Raw genomic sequence first — 21502 nt, forward strand, 5'->3', positions numbered from 1 at the left:
AGCACAGGCAGACACTCCCCCTCTAACACTGCTACCTTCAGCAGCCATCCAGCAGGGCACAGAGGTGCAAATCTTATTAAAAAAAAAAACAAAACAAACCACCACCCCTTGCAAATCATCTGAACAGAAAAAAATACTCTCAGACACACATTGAATTCTCAACACTTGGAAAGCAAAAGCATATGGTGAGGGAAAAAGATGGTTAAAAGCAAAAGATTTTTCATAAAGAGTTCATCAAGTTGCCTATGTAGAGAGCACCTCTTGTACTTTTCCCTCCATTAACACTTAAGCAAACAGAATCTTCTGGGTGCTATCACTTGTTTCAGGGAAAAGATGCAATGTTAGAAGAAAGGTGTTTATGCAAACAATCTAGCAAGTGGAAACAGGAATCTCCACTAAAAACTAGGAATCAAGCAACTGAAAAACACCAGGTGGGATTAAGGCGACTGAAAAGCAAGGGTAGAGATGGTAGAGGGCATGGCAAGGCTGCTCTGGAGCAGAAAGGGGGTTTGGTGCACTTGGGAACTCCAGCAGCAATTTGTCATTTAAAGACTAACTGTACCACTGTATTGCTGGAGAAAAAAAACCAAAAACCTGTACTGACAGTAGCAGAAACTCCTAAATTATTCTTAGAGGATGATTAATAGGAAATGGAATAAAGTTTGTAATAGCAGTCATGGAAGAAAACTTACTGTTACAAAATACAAACTTAGAATGTGCAGAAAAAACTGGGAAAGAATGACAGGAAAAAAGCTACTTCAGATGTTCAGCAACCTTGTGATTGTTCACTCCCCTCATGCAGACAGCACTGAGAAGTTTGAAATAATATGCATTTATTTCTTTTGAAAGAAAACATCACTTTTATTTTTAATACACTTCTAAATAATGTACAAAACCACTGTAATTTTATAAAACTTATAAAAACAGCAAATAAAAAACAATCAAGAAGGGTAAGATGGCAAATAATACATAGCCTCACATTAGTGAAACTTGCATTTTGGAATTTTAGAAAACTGTAATCACACATTTGACAAAGCTGGATCCCAAAACCAATTCAAGTACATCCCCAGTGTAACATAATTAGAGTTTCATCTGAATTAAATACTGCTTACCTTAGGGTCCTTAACAACTGATATGATTGCAATTATCAGTAATTTCACAAAACTAGTCTGAATAACAAAAGTGTGAAAACTCAAAATTAATACCTACAATTAACAATCTGATTAAATACACTTCAATTGATAATTCATATGTGTCACACCTTCTGAGTCTCAGTGCAAAAAAGAAGTCTGACAGACTGGAAAACTGAGTATTCCACACAAAGTCTTTCCAGACAACCCAAGAGGACTTTTAGCATTTCTTCCCTCACTAATTACATAAAGTCATTTGTCATCTTTAAGCTCAGAAATAGACAGAGGAGAACTAAGACTCTTTCTACAATCTTACTTCAGCTCCCCTACGTAGCTGCATGATAATCTTTTCCAGTATTAAGCAGAAATCTGTAACAGGGTCAGAAATTAAATCTAGATCCTGTGGGTGCTTTGATCAAACACTTCAGCAGACGTGGATTTCCTTCTTCATCAACAGCCCTTACCTTTTCCAGGACTTTACTGAACTGAAAAATTTGGGCTTGTGCTGTTGTCAGAGTGACTTTCAGTGAACAATTGTAACAACTACTTAATGTTGAGCACTTCTAAATTGCTACGTGCTTTCTCACAAAATCTCAATTTCTTTTTACTGCGTTTTCTCTAGTCTCTTTTAAAGGCAAAACATAATTAAACAGCAACTTATACCACATTAATCATTCACAGTATAAAATGGAAACAAGGCTGAAATACAGAACAAAAATTTCTTTTACGGACTCTGGTAATATCAGTTGGATTCAGATAATTAAATAGCAAATCACACAATCACTTTTTAATTTCCTATGTGATAAGGAAGTGCTCTGAATGATAAACCACATGCCCTAAGTCTTGTCCTGGAGAAAAACCTGACAAAGCATGAGAGAGCACTGTCAACTGCACAAGCATGACATACACACTGTGAAGCAAACTCAAGGCTCCTTTTTATTCTCTTTGCAGCATTTCAATCTTTCTGTTCCACAAGAGATACATCCTAATAATAATCCAGTTCAAGACTAATTCACCTCCACAGTGTTTGGTACTTCTTCAGAAATGAAAAATAAATGCAAGACCAAATTTATCACTGCCTTAACCACGTATCAGTCTGACTTCAGTGTGAGCAGTGGGAACCGCATTTAGCCTGAAAAAATTCATGTTCCAGCAGTCTTTTTCCCCCAAAAGGCATTTCTACAGAGCTCATATTGCAAATCCCATCTACAAATTGTGAATATTAGAAATATTGCCTGACATAAATGTTTGCATTTTATAGATATATTACGAAAATTGGATTAACCAGCACAAATATTTACAAATCCTTACTCTAACTAATGAGATTATGTGTATGTACATATTTTCACACTGTGGAAATGCAAAGGTTTCTATTCTTTTCAAAGATGTGGCATTTAAACACAGGAAGATTCAGAAAGCCACCCACCAGCAAGTCCTACACACATAGAGAAGTCTCAGGCTGATCCCAAAAATGACTTCTAACTTCACACATTTCTTGAGGATATTAGAGAAGAAGTTTCTGGTTAATGAAAGGAGGCCAGAGTAGTTCCATCAGCACATGAGCTGTCAGCAGTGCTGACGGAGGCTAAACTCCTGCTGCAGCTCTGGGACAAGAATGTCACAGCAAACATCCAGTTCCATGACCACATCTGCCCCGGGTGCACTAGGGTAGCAGGCTGCCTAAGCCAGAGGTTTCAAACAGATTTGGGAGTCTTCTGACAGAGCCAGTTCCAAAAATTCTGTATGGAAGCTGACAAGCAATTGAGATCCATGCAGTACTGTTTGGAAAGGTACACACAGCGGGATTCCAAAATTTTTATATTAAATTATTAATATAATAATTTTATATTAAATACAAAAAAGTATATTAATGCAGCTGGTCAATGAGCAACACGCTAATGACTCAGTTATTATTATTATTAGCAGCAGCAGCAGCAGTACCCAGCAGCAGCAGTTTGGCTTGAGGAAGGGCCACCCATATAATCTGTCCCAAACACCAAATTCAAGCATGCCTGAAACACCCCTGTATCATTAGGAATGCCTTGCAGAGCTACTGCATATGAACTGTGAAACTCACCTAGCAAAACAGCCCATCAAGTTTCTCTCAAGGCAGGTGGTATTTCTTGTTCACAGCCAGGATACATTTCTTCTCTCCTGGCCAAACTTGTATTAGCAGTGCTCAGGCACACCTTCCCTTCTAAAGGGCCTCAAACCCATTTATTTACTGCAGACTGACTGGTAATAAGTTACTTGTATTTTAATAGTCAAAAAAAGTTTGGGTAACTAATCATAATGAGCACACTCAGGAAAAAAAGCTGAATGGCAGGTCAGGGGATTTTGTGAAAATACTTAGAACATGCTTAACAAAGATGAAAAAACCCAAACTTTAAAGTAATTTTACAGCACATGTTAGTGAGATAAAGCATATGATTCCAAATGGATTTTCATCCTGGAAGTATGAAGGGAAACAGATTTAAAACACTTAATAGATGAATCAGTCTGATTTAAAATTACTGGTTTTTGTTTGGTCTGTTTTTACATCAAGTGTATATATAGCTAAAATACATACGCAGAAGGCATCCAGCCAATCCATGTCACAGCTGTATCTAAGTCATTCCTAGAAATGAGCAGCAATGACTATTCACACTAAAAAAAATATATACAGTTAACTTCTGAAGCACTTCATGGGGCTACTTATCCCTTAAATCATAAAACCTCCAGTTATATCAGTGTTTTAAGTAAAACTGGGAACATCTGGTGATTAGATGAATCCTTAAGGGCTAAAAACCTGAAAGAAATGGAGACCTATTTCTGCTGTTGTTTTACTTTCATGCCAAACAGACTTCTAACTTCTTAACTGTCAAGCAATCACAAAAGTCTCTTATTTACATGACCAAAACAAATTAATCCTGGCCATGGCCCTTCAAATCCTGCAAATCCACTGAGACTGCCAACAAAAAGAGGAATTTTGAGTGGGTTGTTTTGTGTGGCTGTGAGTTAATTAGCAATCTGATAAGTACATTACAGATGTATCAGCATCAGCCATGACAGTTAATGGCAGTGCTTTAGCACAGGCTTGCATTTCAGGAACTAAAGGGGCAGCCTGAATTGCCAAAGCCAGATTACAAACAGAACTTGAAACACATCCTACAAAACTCTGTGCATCACCATGTTAGCTATATACTTAAAATATGAGCAAACCAACTACCTTGCAAATACAGACCCTTCTTCCAATTCTAAAAAAATCGATCATCAGAAATGAAGTCCAAGAGTATTAAGTAGGTAAAACAATTTTCTGCTCAAGTGTATACAGAGGAAAACATTCTGCAGACAGTAAAATAAGCGTTACGTAGTTTTAAGTGTAACTCTGATATCAACCTTGAAAATTGCAAAACCTGCTGGAACTGTAAATTGCCTTCAAAACTGAAAATTTCATTTATTTAACAAGTGTTATCTTGGTGGAGCAAAGTACAGTCCCACTACACAATTAAAAATCAGCCATGTAGCCCAGCACAATTTAGCAGACTACGTCTCTGGAAGCATTTACTAATTTAGTCCAATTTGGTTTTGAGTAACTGCTCAAACTGCTGATCCCTGGTGCACAGAGGGAGAGAAGCAAAATCATATTCCCTTAAGTAAATACAACCAATGGCAGATGAAGTAACACTTAGGTACAGGCAAAACTCCATAAATCCCGCTGTGCTGAGATGGGTGATAAGGCTTCCTTCCCCTCCTCCCTAAAAATGGTGTCCATGGAGAGACACCTCACTCCATGCTCAGAACAAGAGCTATGCAGACCTTAAGTTACAGGAATTTGCACTTTAGAGCTGAACTCTTGGGTTCAGGAAGAGGATCTATCGGTTTGGATCACAGTATATCTTAGGGATCATAAGCTAAGCAGAAACCTTCCTCCCATCTTTTGGGATCTTTTGTGACACAAGCCACAGGAACAGACTACCCAGCCCATGCTGTCTTTACCAGGTGCACTGATTTCCTTGCACAGAGGAGATGAAAAACCAAGCTGCCTCAAATTAATGCTGAGCAAAAAGCACTGCTGGTGAGCTGCCGAGATGTCCAAGAGACGTAGCAGCAACACAGGAAAAAAAAGTCAGTGAGAGGCAAGGAAAGTCTGTCTCGGGGTGCTGTGGTGTGTACACACGTCAGAGGCTGCAGGAGATACAGAAGGTATCACGGGAAGCACAGAAAGGAAAGAAGGTATCACGACAAGCAGACAGGAAAAGAGTAACTAAAAGAGCACAAGGTGCGTCCCACCCTCCTCATGAATATTTGCATTCTGGCCATTGTAAGGCCTGAAACTCGACGAATTGCCCTGATTATCTGTGTAAAAACCCATCCAAATTCAGCCAAGCCCTTAGGAAAACAATTTGCTTCACAGGCACCTGCTAACGACCCCCCAAAATTGTAATAGTGCTTCTCAAAGACTCCACCTATGCTGAGCAAGTGTTAACACAAAACTCTTAAGGTGAAGACTCACATGCAATAGCAAGGCAAGAGCAACATGCCGTAGGGTGAATGAAGCCATCCTGAATAAACTAAATGCAGGAACCCTCATCCTTATCCCTGTGCCCATCCCAGAGCAGCCAGCACTTGGACCTGGCCGCTGCTCAAACTCCTGACAATTCCCTTCTCCTGGACAGTACGGGACAGCAAAATGTTCACTGAGCTGAAGCAGCACACAACTGGAGGTATTCTAAAAGAAAAAGACTTATTTTGCATCCTAATTTGTGCACCTGTTACCAGGGACCATTCATCACTTAACACTGTGCCTTCCTTCCTCTGAGAAAAGAATCAAAAGCTACAAAAGAACGAAGACAGAGTAAAGTCAGTGTGACTTTCTACCTAAAGTACCTTTTACACTATTTTAAGTATTTGCTTTGTATTAGCCTTTAACATAAAGCAAAATTACTCTTCCTCGGATGGGGTAGTAGAAATGAAATATCAATTACAAAGAGAACACTTTAAGTAAATTATTAAATCAATTTGAAATACACTTCTCAAAACTCCTTCAAAATGTTTATTTTTACATCTCATTTAAACTGCAATCCATTACCAAAGCAATAATCTATTATTTGACCACATATTCCTGAGGTTCCTTTTCTGCAGTGTAACAGACAAATCGCTTTTGACACAAACACAGCTTGAAGCTCAAGGCATTAATGCAGACATACAAAGAAATAAGCTATGAAAACACAGCTGTATCGTACCCTGCCATTCTAAAGCTGTACGGCAAACGCACAAAGCTAACAATCTACTACGGGTATGTTAAAAAACTGCTAGTTAAAGACAATCTAACTTCATTTATCAGGTACCATCACTTAGAAGCTACAATAGAAATATTTGGTATATAGTCTGCAAAGATAGCTGATAGACATTTGATAGAGAATCTCGATAAAACAAAGAGGAAATGTTTGCTTTGAAAGACTATAAGGTTGCAGCTCCTGTGTCACTGGACTAGAAATAACATTCCTTACAAATACTGGTATCCCTCTACATACGATGGCAAAAACAATACTCTGATAGCTCAAAATGAAACCTTAAAATTTTAAAAGTTAAGTAGAGCTGCTCAACCGCAGCCATGCATTGACAAAAAATCTAAACTTGCACGGAAGTCACATCATTTTCTGTGGATGAAAAAGCACCACAAATAAGCCTTTATCAGAGAACAAAACAAAAATCTTTGCATTATTGCAGGCCATTTTTCTAGAGGAGCAGCTTCTCGTTATCCCGTTCTATTAGAAGTTCCACAGGAAAAAAAAAAGAAGGGAACGACAATAGTACAAAAAAAAAAAAAAAACCCAAAAGAAAAAGACAAAAAAATAAAAAAAGACAAAAAGAGGTTAAAATGCTTTTGCATTTTGGCGAGGTGAGCGAGATGCAGTAAAAGAGCTGGATTTCAGAAGGCCGGAAGGTGCCAGGACCTTCTCCGTGCCGTGAGAGCGCGGCCAGGCCGCGCCGCAGCCCCGCGGCTCGGGCAGGAGCAGCGGATTTTCCTCCAGAGCCTGCGCGGGCCCGGCCAGCCCCGGCCAACGCCGCTCTAATGCCGCTCTGCGGCCGACGGCGTGGAAATAGCACGCTTGGAAAAAATAATAAGAACAAACGCCCATATATTTTAAAAAACAGAAAAAAAAGAAACAATAAAACAAAAATCAAAAAAAACCCCAAAACACCCAGCTACGGGGAAAATGTAAAAATATGTGAGCCCCCCCGATTTAGGCACGGCGGGCGCGGGGCCCGGAGCGCCCCGGCCCGTGCCCCCTTCGCCCCCGCCCGTGACGCAGCGCCGAGCGGGCCCGGGGGGGCGGCCCGGGGGACCCCCGCGGGCCCGGCGGGCGGGGGGGGGCCGGGCGGGCCCCGGGGGGGGGAGCCGCTTTGCCGCCGCGGCTCTGCCGCTCGGGTCGGTGCCGCCCGCGCCCCGCTGCCCCTGCCCGCCTCCCCGAGCACCGCCGGCGGGCGCGGCGGGCGCGGCGCGGCGGCCCCGTCCGGAGATGGCGGAGGGAGCATAAGGCACACTGGGTAAAAGCACATTTATATACGAACCTCGCCGAGAAATTTTCCAACAATTCCTCCGTCCGACCACCATGCACCAGGACAGGAAACGGCCGCTCGGCGCCGCCCGCCCGCCCGGCACCGCCCCGCGCCCCGCGGGCGGGGCCCGGCAGCTCCAGCACCGCCGTTCCCATTGGCCGCGCCGCGCGCGCCGCCCCCGCCGCCGCCCGCCATTGCCCGCCTGCGGGCCGCGCGGCGGTGCCCATTGGCCGCGCGCCCGCGGCCCCGCCCCGCAGCTTCATGGCGTCGCGGCTGTGCCGGGCGCGGGGCCGCCGCCATTTTGTGCAGCGGCAATGAGGCGTCCGCGCGCCAGCGGGGAGCGGCGCCATTTCCTGCCCTCCCCCGGCGGGCGCCGCGCGGGCCGGCAGCGCCTGAGGGGACGGGAACGGGCAGGGCACGGGCGGCGGCCGCAGCGCCCCCCGGAGAGCGGATCCGGCTCGGCCGGGGCCGGCCGCTCCTCCTTGGGCCGTGCGCGGGGCCCCGCGGGGCCGAACGGCCGGGCCGGGCACGGTGAGCGCTCTGCCCTTCTTCTCCCGGCCTCCTGCCGCATTACCTCCGGCTACCATTCCAGCCCGGCTGTGGGGGAGAAGGACGCTGTGCTTAAAGCTCTGCTTGGGACTGTTTATCCCTACGTGATTTGTAGGTATGGAAACGTGTAATAAATAGTCCAAGAGTTCCCAGTCTAAGGCAGGCAAGCGTGTTACGGTTAATGCCGTAGGTGATTTTTCAGAATACCCTCTTGTACAGTTGATGTGAATTATCCCCACTGATGTGACAGTAAGGCCTGCTCTGATGGACTTACTGCATCTTCCTGTACACGAGATGTGAAAATATTTACGTTTTGTTCGAGTAATAGTTCGAAATTCTTGCAGTCCAAAATTACTGCAGTTATACAAAAAGCCAAAAAAAATTACTTAATTCCCCAACAGGCCTATTAACCAGCAGTTTTTCTTTCCTAATTTATTGTTTCCTAATTGTAAATTTTAAGCCAAGTACATGCTGCAGCCATCAGTTTGGTTCAAGATACAGCAGCAGTGAAATACCCAAGATAAAATTCTCTTTCTGATTTGCCAATGCCCCTTGTCTTAACAGATTACTTGTTAACATCCCTGTAAAATACTACAATCTCTGTTTCCCATTTTGTGCTTTATGTTTCCAGCATCAACAGCTATAAAAAGCAGAAATACACAAACCGGTGACATGCCATTTAAGATTAAGCCACATACTGATTGAAAAGTAACTGAAAATCAGCAGCAGACAAAGCTTTTCCAAGTGGCTCATTCCGGGCATGTAGAAGGTTCCATGGAGAAAATAATCAACCCATAGAACTTACCAGGTATCCATTACTAGGCATAATTAAATCACCTGCATGTTTATTGGCAGGCAGTCAGTAATTACTCCACTATAGACTTGATAAATCTTGCAGCAACAGTCCTAGGCTAATATACATATATTCATATATATATGTTATCATACATATGAATAATTCTTTGAAGACAGTGATTAAGGAAAAAAATATTAAACTAACCCAGTATGTCAGCATTTTAAAAAACTGCCTATTTTTTATATTTAACACAGTTGAAGAGAACTCTGGTTGTGCCTAACATTTGTTTGGAGAAATATTTTGGAGAGGGAAATACAAACCTGAGAGCTGTGCAACTTGAGCAGGACTCTACTGTAAAGATACAGCTACATTCAAAACACCACACTGAAATAAGTGAAGATAAGGATTTGCTTTAGATGTTTATTAATCCAAGGAGATCTTCCATAATAGAAAAAACCAGAGGCTTTAGATTTCCCAGATCTTCCTTTAGACTTGCATTATCCTTGACAATGGAATGGATAAGAGCAAGTTCTAGGAGGAAGATCAGTTTTTAATTTGACAAGTGTATCACTGAAATTGATATATTGCATCACAAAATGCGCTATCACCACCAACAACAATGCAAAATTGTTTTGCAATTTATAAATACATTTCTTGGAGCAAAGGAAAGCAAAGTTCTAGATCCATTCTTAAAAAAGATGCTCCTTGCTAACCAGTCTAGTGACACATAAAAGCACCCTTGTAGTAAGACTGTATTCCTCACACCAAGATAAAATTTTTCCCTTGACTTGTGACTTGAAAAATATAATTGTTCCAGAACTGACAATGGCACTAAACTTGGTGATTTCCCCCTATCTTTTTTATCATCTGCTTTATACATGAAGCCTTCTCACTGCTGCTGCCACATCTTCTGCCACGAGGCCCAAAATGGCTCATCTGTCCTCAGAGGTTTTCATACATTTTTAGGATGTATATGAAAGTAAGCAGATACCAAACAAGCAGATGTTCAGAAATGATTTGTCAAACTGGGTGTTCCCAAGGAACACAAGAGAAGGCATGCTGGAAGTACATCTGTCAGCTTTCTCTACAAAAATAAAATGCTGTCTAGAGGTTGCCTGGGGGCCAGAGCACACCTGGAGGTGCCCGTGAGTTAGTCACAAAGCCCCAAAGAAGCTCTGCTCTGTGCACCACCTAAAGATGCACAGGAACTACCCTGGCTCTCACCACGAGGATGGATATTCCCATCCAAGGCTTCATTAGTTGGGCTTTTTCACCTCAGGTGCTTTGCTTTTCAAGTGTCCCTTCAGTACTGGGGTCGGGCTCTGTGTCCCACCTTGGCCCCCCGGGGCAGGGAAGCGCTTGCCGGAGTGGAGAGGCTGGAAAACCCCTCCTGCTGCCTGGGAAGCACCAGCACCAGTGGAAGGCAGAGCGTGGCACTGGGTAGCTCAGCAAGGAAACCCCAAAGCACCACCAAATCCTGCTACTCTGCTGATGCAAAAAAACCACACCACACAGACCAATTTTCTGAAGACTGCATTTTGAGTATCATAATATATATATATGTGCATTTCATTTTTACAGATAAAAACTCAGTTTATTTTTAACCTGTATTTAAATTTTGGAGGCTTACATTAAATTAAGGTAGCTTGTTTAATATCAATTGTAACAGCAGGTGACATTTTTATATAAAAACAGCCTAAGGAAAAAAAAAAACCAACCCAAACATTTGATTTAAAAGACCTGACACCAATGATCTCAAGGCAAGATCAAACGCCAATGGATTTTGCTTTTAGAAAAGAAAAAGGGGGCATTTAAGCCAACCCATTCACAGCCTCTCCCTGCTGGCTTCTTCATACAGTGGTTTTGATAGTGGTCCCAGAGGGAACTGTATTTTGCCTCTCTAGCTAAAATACTAGTTACTATAGCAACTTTGAAGGAAGAAAATTGTGGCTTCAAAACCAAAAGATTGGCAAAACTTCAAATACACTGTCTGGATCAGGCAGACAACAGCACACACGAATGGTGCAAGTGCAAAAAGAGGGGGAATGAAATGCAGGAGTAGCACACCTGCACTACCATGAGCTGGAAAAAGAGTATTTTGCACACGTGGGGTTGAAAACTTCATTTGTATCCCATAGCCTAGATCAGCCAATGACACTCTTGTTTTTAATAGATTGCATATGTAGATGTTTCACCCATACACTTCAACTGACCTTTAGAACTTCACATCTCATTTACCTTTTTTAGGGGGTAACTTTTCTTTGTGCTTACAGTACACATTTGTTCAATTTTCTAGCTTGTACAGTGAGATCTTTAAAAAAAACAAAGGACACGGAGGGTGTTGCTATTTTTTCTTTAGCAGCAATGAAATATCACTAACCCCTTTTTACATATCCGAATTCAAGTCACAACCAGAGGTGACTGCACCACAAAGTCACCAGGTACAAAACTGCTAGTTCATTTTAAATTAATAACTTGAAATTATTTTCCCCAGTACATCCCTTATTTTTTATTTTTATAAACAGCAAACATTTTGCTATTTTTGTACATAGGCTAGCAGGCTTGTTTCAATATGAAAGTGCTAATTCATTTACAGATTTATCAGTTATGTAGTGCTACATTAAGTGTCCAATATTCTACATATGAACAATCTTGATAAATGGAAATGATGAAGATTAAGTAAGGCTATCTGATTACCTTATCTTATTTACATTAAAAGAACAGACACCCAGTAGTAGGGATGAAAGGGAAAGAAACTGGGCAAATACTCATACTGCCACAGGTGTAAAAATTAAGTCTGCCTTCTAGCTTGTACTGTAAATGAGACATTTTAAATAGTCCTGCAGCCCATGTCTAGTTTTTTTTTCCTCAGAAAAAGAAAAGCTGCCTTCATGACATCCCCTCTTGATTTCCGATCTCCAAAGTGTGTCATTTGAAGCTTTAAATTCAGATTCTTCCTATCTTCAAAAAACCCTCTGGTTTGCTTTCCAGTATCAGGTTGAATAATCAGGTCCCACTTCTGGGGCTTTCGTCCAATCTATTTATAAATTAGTTTAGAGTGAGTTGTAGATAACATGAACCAGTTCTGGAACCACTATTGGGAGGAACACAAGCTCTTCACTACAATCACACAGTAGCAGGAAAAGTGATAATTCAATTCATTCCTGGGGCAGGGCCTCCAAAATTAAATGAAGTTGGCACAACTGGAGCATTGAATTTGTATCCTCCATGCTTTTCAATCATTTTGGATTCTAAAACAAAACAGAAAATAGAAGGAAGAAGTTTTAGCGTGTATAGAGGGGAAGACAGACCAAGATTCTGTGACTGATCACTTTAAGTCTCAGAAATACAGGTTCAACCTGGGGTTACCCAACAAAGGAATCAGCACCCACAAGTGGAAATGTGCCAGGCCCCAAAGAACAGACGGACGGACTATTTACTTTAACTTCTCAATATTGTTATCACCATGATTACATGAATTTGTACTTTAAAAAGCCCACACTTTAGCTGTTGGAAATTACTGTAGTTTAGAAACAGGACCTGAATGAATGCTGCACTTATAAACTTGGCAAAAGGCAGACAATTCTTTCTGGTTAACATCAACATACTTCAGTCAAATCAGTAACAAGAGCAGATGTGCAAAAAAGCAGTATACAGGTATTGGCTAAATTTTTGGTGTTCCTATCTCAATTCAACAATATAAGCAGAAACCACCACTGAAACACCAGAAAAAGCCTTTTTACACATGCTCTACCCAAACAGGTAATTCAGACTTTAGGTTACTAGACCACAAAATATAATTCTGAGAGAAAACTACCAAGCTGATCACTTCTCATTTTTAACCAAACCTTAAGATCTTTAGACATCTGAGGTCGACATATCCATCACTGTAACTACCAGTGATAATTAAGATGTCTGGTTTACCAGACATCTTGAGACACTGCTGTAGGACAGGTTTTACTGTAAAACAGGTTTTTACAAGCTCTAATACAGGGACAACTGAAAATCAGGTTGGTAATTTAGGTTGTACCTTTCCTACAATCTAGATACTGCAGAAGTTGGTTTGTATTATTCCCAGGCCAAGATAACACCACCTACTAATGTCTTCTGTTGGTCTTAGAGCTTTCTCCTAAATCAAAAGTTGCCATCTCTCTGGGAATACAGGACATCTCATACTATCTAGCAAATCTGTATTTTGGCTGTTTCTTTGGAAAAAGGCCAGAAAGATGTTCTCATGGCTAATGAAGCATGGGGGGAGAATCCCTCACAGCTCCACAGAAGACATATCTGTCATATCGTATCTTCTCATACAGAAATTCCTCTAAGCTACATTAATAAGGGAGAACTGTATTTCAAATCCTTCCAACAGCACATCCCCATGTGTGGTAAGTGGTCTAAATGTAGTATTAGTGTGCTCTGATAGCAGGCAAGAATTGCCCATAAGGATCTGGTTGGTTAAACTTCACAACTTCTCTGAAAAAACAGTACAGAACAAACAAACACACATCTCAAACTTTTTTGTCTCTATAAAATGCAGTAGTATATAATTACATCATATGATGTCTACTGCTTGACAGGGGTCACAGTGAAACTGTATTTTATAACCATTAAAACTGGATTATTCTGGACACAAACAAGCTTTGTGAGGTGATTTAGGCTGTTAAAAAATACTTACTAAATATGTATTCTTACTACCAATCTTTTAATTGAAAAAATTGTGAATTTCTGTTTTGAAACATTTGTAGCAATTGCTCACTAAGAGGATATGAGGCTGGACTGATCCGTCAACATTCAGTCTTGACTTTAGAGTGTGATATATATTGCCTTACTCTCAAAAGGGAAAACTCAGGAAAAAAAAAGAAAAAAAGATAAACTGAATATGGATTTAAAAATCTGTAATATATGTAATATTTAATATTTAATGATGTGGCTTTACAGATGGTACTACTTTCATAATTTAGTATTCTCTTGCCCACAGAATTATTGTCTATCCCAGCTGGACTACGTCACATCTCAGGAAATAATTTATCAGCCACTTGATGTGTTTGTTAACATACATGGAATTCATCTACCTTCAGGTAATCAAATCAATTGTTTTAAAATCCAAGCAATTAGGACAAATATTCTTTTATTTCCTCAGCCATCTCCCAAAGTAGTGGCACATTTCTACCATTCCTCCCACCTGTGGTATTGCCATCCAGTTTGTGCACCAAGGTTTTGTGACCTGACAATTTCAAGAGATTTCAAACAACCCTGTTTTGATGGAGACACTATCAGGCTTGAATTATAGGCCTTTTCTGTATTATGCTTCCTGAGCACACCCAGGGCATTCACAGAGCAAAAGGAAATGTTATTGGTATAAAGGGGTGCAAATACCATGTGCTGCCCGCCGCTGATCTGCCAGGGTCGCTATGTCCTGCAGCTGCTTCCTTTGTTCTTCGTTCAGGCCCTGTGTCAAAGCCTGGTACCACACAGGGTTACGGTTCTGAATTGCTGCAGCAGAAAGAAAACATAAGGAAAGTGTTGATTAAAATGTTCTAGAACTCAAACCTTACTCACTCACTGCCATTTCAATCAGTCATATTCCACTATGGTTACATAATTCAAGGCATTTGAACACTAGTACAGCTTCTGACCTCTTCCCTACCATGATAAATTCATTCAAGCATCTCTCTCTGTTCTGAAAGTTTAATGATGGCATCTCCTTTCCAAAGAAAGAAATGGTTCAAGCATGTATTGGAAAGCCTGTTTGGAAGTTTTGAACAGGTTCTAGTTTAGAACAGTGTACACAAAAGTTGAAATGTAACTTGTTGACCAGGAAAAGAAATACAGTTACTTACTCTGAAAAATTGTTTTAAATATCTGATATTCATCAATAGGGTTGTCCTCATCATCAATAATCGTGGAATAGCCTTCCAAAGCAGTCTCTTCAGCATCATCTTCTTCCCAATCTTCATCATCTCCATCTTCACCTGCCTGTTTTGCTAGAATTTCTAGATATTCTTGACCATCTTCATCAATGTCATCTTCATCACTCCCCAGCTCCTCTGAGTTAATTATAAACAAGAAAAGGTTCATCTTGAGAACAGCAAGAACAATTCTTGACAAATGTGGCTAAAGATAAAACAGGCAGTGGAAGTGGTAACAATATAGTGCAGGCTGGAAAGGGGAGAGCTCATTTAACCCAGCCCTGGAAGTCAGTTTTTAAGAGGGAGTGGAAAGCAAGTCAGATACACTTAAAAGCTGCCAAAAGATGTCCAGTGTTCTACTGCAGTGCTTCACTTTTGGAATTAGGGTGCCCAGAAGAATTCCACAAAGAAACTCCGTATCTCCATCAGAAAAAAATGAAACATACAAAATAACATCAAAGGCTTCGTTTCCATACCTGTTTCCTCATCTTCTTCAGCTTCATCATCATCATCACTGTCATTTTCATGCTCTGCATGACAGGCGTATGCTCTTTTCAATCCATTAAACAGAAGGATAAAAGCTGGCAGGATCTGCCCAGCAACTTGATTTAAAACCTGTGGTATTTGCTCTAGATCAATAAGAGCACACAAGCCAAGCACACACATCTTTCTGTCATGAAGTCTACAAAACAGAAGAGTAAAACAGTTGTAAGTTTTGTCATGATTTACAAGCAGGTCCTACACACATGTATCACAGAGAATCATCTCCAGAAGTACAAACACTTACCCTAGGAAACAGTCCACATCATTAAGCCACTGAGTTATGAAGTGATTGGTGACAGGCTCCACATTGTTGGGGAAACGAAGATTTTCCAACGTGTTTAATAGTAAATGAGGATTGTAATACAAAGCAGCTATGGCAACCTGGAGGCACATGGTTCGCAGTTCACTGGTTTTCACTTCTCTGGTCAGTCTCTCCAAGGCAGCTTCCACAAACAAGGGTATGCACTGGACAGTGAGAACATTATATGCTTAGTGATCAAAAATAAAACTTGTCCTTCTGTACTTCAACAGTGTGGCACATAAACACAGATGGCATAAAATTGAGTCATTTCTAATTGCCAGCAGAAGTGTCATACAAAGATGAAATAAAAATGTGAAAATATTTAATCACATGGATTTTGTGACATCCTGCACAGCAAATGTAACTTCTGGTTCTATAATCTTGTGCATTAAAAATGGAAAATAGAGAAAATGTGTACACTAAGAAGTCCAGAAAAATCAACTTATTCATCTTTCAAATTCCTACTGCCATATGTGCATAATGAAGTCCCTAGTCCCTCTTTATTACGTTGATTTGGATTCTAGGAACTTCATTCTTCATTATTTCAAAGCTATGAGCTTGACAGATAGAAATATTTTCTATAAATAGTCCCTAGAATTAACTTAGAAGGCAATTAATTGACTTTTTAGAAGCAGCACTCTTCCAGACTCGTGAAAACACCAGAGTTCTGCATTGTCCTAAATTTTGGAGCCGAAGTGTGCAAGGAACTCTCTGCTGTGCTGTCAATGACTAACACTGAAGGGCAGGTCAGGATTATTGGTAGCACCACATGAAGCGCTCGTAACAAAACTCATCTTTATATACAATCAATCCATACTACACAATAAAGTATTCGTTTTAGCAACCAAAGTTGTTACCAACCTGATCAATGCCACGCCCTTTACACTGAAGAATAATTACTTCTAACAGCTTTGCTGCATGACATTCTGCATCTTCTCCAGCAACTCCTGTAAGGACCTGAAATACAGCCATTACTGGTGGTGTATCCCCTCAAGGAGTATTCTCTATACAATGCTTTGCTTTGAAAAACTGCTATGAATTTATCCCCTCTAATGATCCCAGCATAAACAGCCATCAGTGAAGCAGCCAGATCTACAGCAAAGGCTCAGTGTGAAACCAGAGACTGAAAACTGCTGGAAGTGGGCAAAACTAACCTACACATACAAATATTCAAGAACCCTATGGATGCTGAGCCTACCAATTACTGTAAAAGCACTGGCTGCCATTTTGCCAAGGGTTATTTCCGTACACAAAAGAAAAACTTTTCTTATGCATTAATGTACTGAATTTTGTAGAAGTTTTATTTACAAGAATGGGATATCCAGTGGAAGACCATGCAATACCTAAAACTTGTGTTAAAAATTCACTGTGCTCAGCTAACACCAATCACTAAGTGGTCATCATTAAGGTCATGGTCACAGGCTAATTTTGTATATATATAACATTCCAAGAAATTACAAACACTCTAATTGGCCTGGTTGCAACTTGTTTTCAAACAAAGGCTGGCAAGAGTTATTCACTAGTATTTCTAGAATACTAAAATAGTTATTCACTGTAATATTTAAACATAATCCAAAGAATTACTCAGGAAATACCACAGGAAGCAGAGCTGACAGTTCACCAAAGCTCTTACATAGAGACCAGACACCATATCCAGGAGTGGAAAACTGAAATCCCTACATATTACTATTAGAGATAAAACATTAATACACACCTTATAAAAAAAGTGTTCCTTTCCTCACATGCTGCTAACACTCTGGAAAGCTGTATATTCTATGTTTTAACTGGACAAAGAAAGCCCAGTAATATAAAGCAGAATACAGAAACCCTGCCCAAAAGTGCCTGGACTGAGTCAGACCAATTGCATTCTGCTCCCAGTTTTCATCACTGACATGGCATGAATTTGGGAAAATAACTTCCTATGCCTGTCCCTTTACCTTCCACCCCTACACCACTTATTTAGCTAACAGGTGTCAGACCTTCAGCACACATACAGCATGTGTATCCTGGCCATGGTGAGGCTACAAATCCCAGATGAAAGAATCCACCTACCTTTTGCAGTACGTCTTGCATGCCCATATGCACAAAGTGTATTGCACCAAACCTGCTTTGTTTATTCTGCTTTTGTTGTGTATGATTTATTTTTCCCTTCTGCCAAAGGCATATATCTGAAATTTTGATGCAATCTCTTCAGTAACTTAGTAATTTGGGGAATCTTATAGGATGTTAGATAGCAAAATGCTTTAAAGACTAGATGTCAAAAGCTGCTGTGGAAGAAAGTACCCAGTTTAATACTCTTAATTCTTCAGAGATGTCAGGTTTTGTTACTACTCAGGAATCTACTCACCTTCTTGCACATACTGTAGATCATTTCAAGATATTTTGTGTCTGACAGAAGTGTATCTGTATCAACAGTAACATAATTATGCAAGAGAGGCATCATATCTGTATTAAAAAGAAGGATGATCACAGTTAGGTATCATCTGCATGCTATTAAAATCAGGTTGAAATTTGAAATTGTATTAATAATTACAGTTCTTGCTTAATGTTTGCCAAGATAAGAGTGTGCAAGTCATAGGTGCCTTAGCAAAACAAGTCTGGTAGCAGCAACAGCAAAATAAAAATACTTCAAGTGTAACCTCACTTGAATGTTTTTCTAACATTTCAGTCATGATGCAATTCACTGTATGGCTGAAATGCCATCCATGAAACCATCTGGCTTCCTGATGTATTTATATTACTTACCAGTAAAATAATCAAAACCATCCTGCTGGAAGACTTCAAACACAAGAGGAAGAAGCTGCCACATTTGTGCAGAAACCTGTTGGCAGGTCAGACTATGAGCCAAGGAAAAGATCTCCTCGTAGAACTCTGAAACAAACAGAATCTAGGTAAATATCATGCCAATCCCATGCACTTTTAAAGTAAGCCAGCAGAAATACAGATACCTAATACATGCTGCTGCAAAACTGTTCCAATCACTTGCAAACAGATCCCTTCCAGCTGCTGGGTAATCTGAAAAAAAAAATTGAAAATGGAAAGGACAGTTAATGACTATTTTTAATACTTTGGAGTTGAAATGAAACACATTTTAAATTTTGTCAAAGCAGTTTCTATACATACAATCTAGATTTTAAGAACAATCAGAAATACCTCACATTTTAGAGCTCTAAATGTATAAGAGCAGCACCCAGCTAAGGATTTGCAAGACAGCTTTCAATACAAGGTGTTTTTTGAGGAAGAATCTCATTATAGGGTATCCTTTAAAAAGAAAAGCCTGACTAACCCTATGCACCAGTTCAGTCCCATTAAAACACAGTAAGTAAATATACATATATTTATTTTCCCAAATACCAAACCATTTCCCAAATCTAGCTTAGGATGTTCACATGATATGGAGACCATCAGTCTAAATGCTGGTCCTACAGACTCAGTCAGTGTTCCCAATTAGTATATGTTAGTCCATGGAACAGCTAACAAAAGTCATTAATCTGATGAGGGCACTCACCTTGCACAGGGACAAGTAAAGGCTGAGTTACTGGTCTTAGCTATGCAGAACAGGATTTGAAACTAACCTGCTAAATACCTTATCTCTTGGAACACTGGTCATCCTGTGTAAGATGTCTCTAAATATAAATATTTAGTGGTCAACATTTTCAAACTGAGCTCCTCAGGACTAGCATATCGTTACACAGGCTTTTAATTTAGAAGGCAAGGGTTTGCTAACAAAAACAAGTACATTAAAAGCTTGATGAGCAACAAGTAAATGAGCTGAGGTGGTCCTTGGTTTATTGTGTGGCAGCACTGAGTTCTGACCTTGGGCATTTGTATGATGCTGCTTCTTTAGCGAAGTCTTCAGAGCCCTGCAGTTTATTATCAAACCCTTTTGTCACTAAAAAACTATAATGTATTTATTAGGAGACTGTGGCTGACTTTGTCAAGAAAGATTTTAATCAGAAATAGCATCTTTTGAACTGGCTGTACTCCAGACAGAAGTGATTCCATTCAGTAGAACAAAACAAAATGACAGAAGTTTGGATCCCAAAGGAACATTCTCCAGGGCAGATAAGGCAGGTAAAATCCCCCATCTCTGAGCACAGCCACAAGAGCTGTATTTACCCACATCGATTCTGTCACGGAGAGCAAACCCAGTCAGCAGAGTCAATGTTTGGAGCTATGTGAAGCTTTATCTGTTTTGTTTGAAGGGCAGACCTCGTCAAATCAGATGTGTGTTTCCAGCTGAGCTGACAGAGTTCCACCTGCTACAGACACATTGATTCTACTATTTGAACAAACAGCTGGATTCTTATGGGAAACACTGTGGCAACACTTATGCTCCATTACTACATGCATTGCAGTAGAAAAGTGACCAACTCTGTTACAACTTGGCTACATGTTAAGTACTTCACTATTTTCTGTTTTCAACATCTTTTTGCCCAAAAGGACTGTTTTTCAGGTAACAGTGCAAGGAACATTGTGACTATAAAAGACTTACAGTGTTCTTAGACCATACATATCAGCTTTAAAGTAATTTTTACTTACTTCCTTGTGATCTTCAACTACACTGAGAAGTGTATCAATAGTATTCAAGATTCCCATTGCTGTCACTGCTTTGTCATCACTGCCCTCTTCATCTGGACCAGTCTGGATCACCTGGTTAAATGTCATTGCCTGGACATAATAGCAGAACAACCCATAAATATGTCATTAAATTGTGAAAGTCTGGCATTCTGCACAATTTCAGAAGGCCTTCTGCTGAGAATACGTGTACAAATAATAGCAGGTGACTGCTCTGCTCCAGAATCTCTTTTCAGGATGATAAAATTTGAATGTTAAGCCATTGGAGCTGTCACCCTTTATCTACTCATGAATAAAAATATATAAATGACATTATGTCCCATGCAAAAGAATACACTGTCCCTTGGTAAGTTCTTCTGACACATGGTTTCCTCAGTAGCTGAACTAGACCAGAACACTTGGCAGGCATTCCCAGAGAGGACATGCTAACAGTTACACTTTAAATCCAAGGGCCTCTAACAGGGAAGCACTGAGCTGACCTCTGCTTTTGCAGCCATTAATATACAATGTGCTAGACTTGGCCATTCAAGCTCTGAATTTCTCCTGCAGATTCAAGTTTATTTTCACACCAAACTTGTCATTTAAAATCGACTATTGAATTTAATATTTTAAAACACACAACCTAAATGACATCTTAGAGACTACCTAAAATGTGTTAATTTCATTATTGCACTATAGGAGGAAATATACAAAGATTTTGCAAAGATTTCTAGAATTGTTCGTAGCAATTTCCACTCAGTATAAGTTATGAAGCCACTTCTGATAAAAAACTGTCTAAATGTAGAAGAAAATTACTTGTATCAATGCACTTAAACAGACTGGAGTAACAACAGCTATTAATTGATGGCGAAACTCAACTATCAATTTTAAATACCAATCTTTCCCATATTAAACATGTCCCCAAGCCACCATAAAGTCTCACCAAATGCTGTGTCATTTCTACTGCAATTGGGGTAACTTCTTCACTATATTCACAGATCATCTTCTGAATCACATTAGTAAGGTCATCATTTTCAGTCTCTCTTATAATATGAAGCAAAGCTTGCATTACAGGTCTAATGAATGGAGTAATATATTCTTTAGCTGTAACACAGGTGGAATGTTTGAATTAACACTCTTAAAAAAAACACAGATCAGTATAAGAACTTCA

The 21502-nt window shown here is 40.1% G+C and overlaps 2 protein-coding genes and 1 long non-coding RNA gene across 8 annotated transcripts in view; 1 reads left to right on the plus strand and 2 right to left on the minus strand.

Annotated features, from left to right (window-relative positions):
- Nucleotides 1-7776, minus strand: part of ZNF143 (zinc finger protein 143) — a 38350-nt gene extending 30574 nt beyond the window's left edge. For 2 of the 6 annotated variants that reach the window (XM_005529025.3, XM_014257894.2), the window contains exon 1: nucleotides 7689-7776. The gene's annotated coding sequence lies outside the window, so the exon portion shown is untranslated. Of the gene's footprint in view, nucleotides 1-3207; nucleotides 7221-7688 lie in introns of those variants that run through there. The other 4 variants (XM_088057273.1, XM_014257895.2, XM_088057272.1 and 1 more) reach the window with 2 other exon arrangements.
- A 381-nt stretch (nucleotides 7777-8157) lies between these two features.
- LOC148183950 (uncharacterized) lies at nucleotides 8158-20308 on the plus strand. The gene is made up of 3 exons (XR_015772876.1): nucleotides 8158-8340; nucleotides 14000-14099; nucleotides 19980-20308. It is a non-coding gene; the product is annotated as an uncharacterized LOC148183950 (long non-coding RNA).
- The window catches only part of IPO7 (importin 7), a 34491-nt gene continuing 22410 nt past the window's right edge, over nucleotides 9422-21502 (minus strand). Inside the window, exons 15-25 of the mRNA XM_005529024.3 lie at nucleotides 21275-21435; nucleotides 20317-20445; nucleotides 18723-18789; nucleotides 18520-18645; nucleotides 18122-18219; nucleotides 16636-16731; nucleotides 15718-15938; nucleotides 15407-15612; nucleotides 14862-15068; nucleotides 14398-14514; nucleotides 9422-12272 (exon numbers count right to left, since the gene is read on the minus strand). Coding sequence (XP_005529081.2) covers nucleotides 12175-12272; nucleotides 14398-14514; nucleotides 14862-15068; nucleotides 15407-15612; nucleotides 15718-15938; nucleotides 16636-16731; nucleotides 18122-18219; nucleotides 18520-18645; nucleotides 18723-18789; nucleotides 20317-20445; nucleotides 21275-21435 — 1526 coding nt within the window. The 3' untranslated portion in view covers nucleotides 9422-12174. The remainder of the gene's footprint in view (nucleotides 12273-14397; nucleotides 14515-14861; nucleotides 15069-15406; nucleotides 15613-15717; nucleotides 15939-16635; nucleotides 16732-18121; nucleotides 18220-18519; nucleotides 18646-18722; nucleotides 18790-20316; nucleotides 20446-21274; nucleotides 21436-21502) is intronic.

This window comes from Pseudopodoces humilis, chromosome 7 (genome assembly GCF_049639895.1).
Source record: "Pseudopodoces humilis isolate 2021_Gansu_Grassland_sample_001 chromosome 7, ASM4963989v1, whole genome shotgun sequence".
Lineage (NCBI taxonomy): Eukaryota > Metazoa > Chordata > Aves > Passeriformes > Paridae > Pseudopodoces > Pseudopodoces humilis.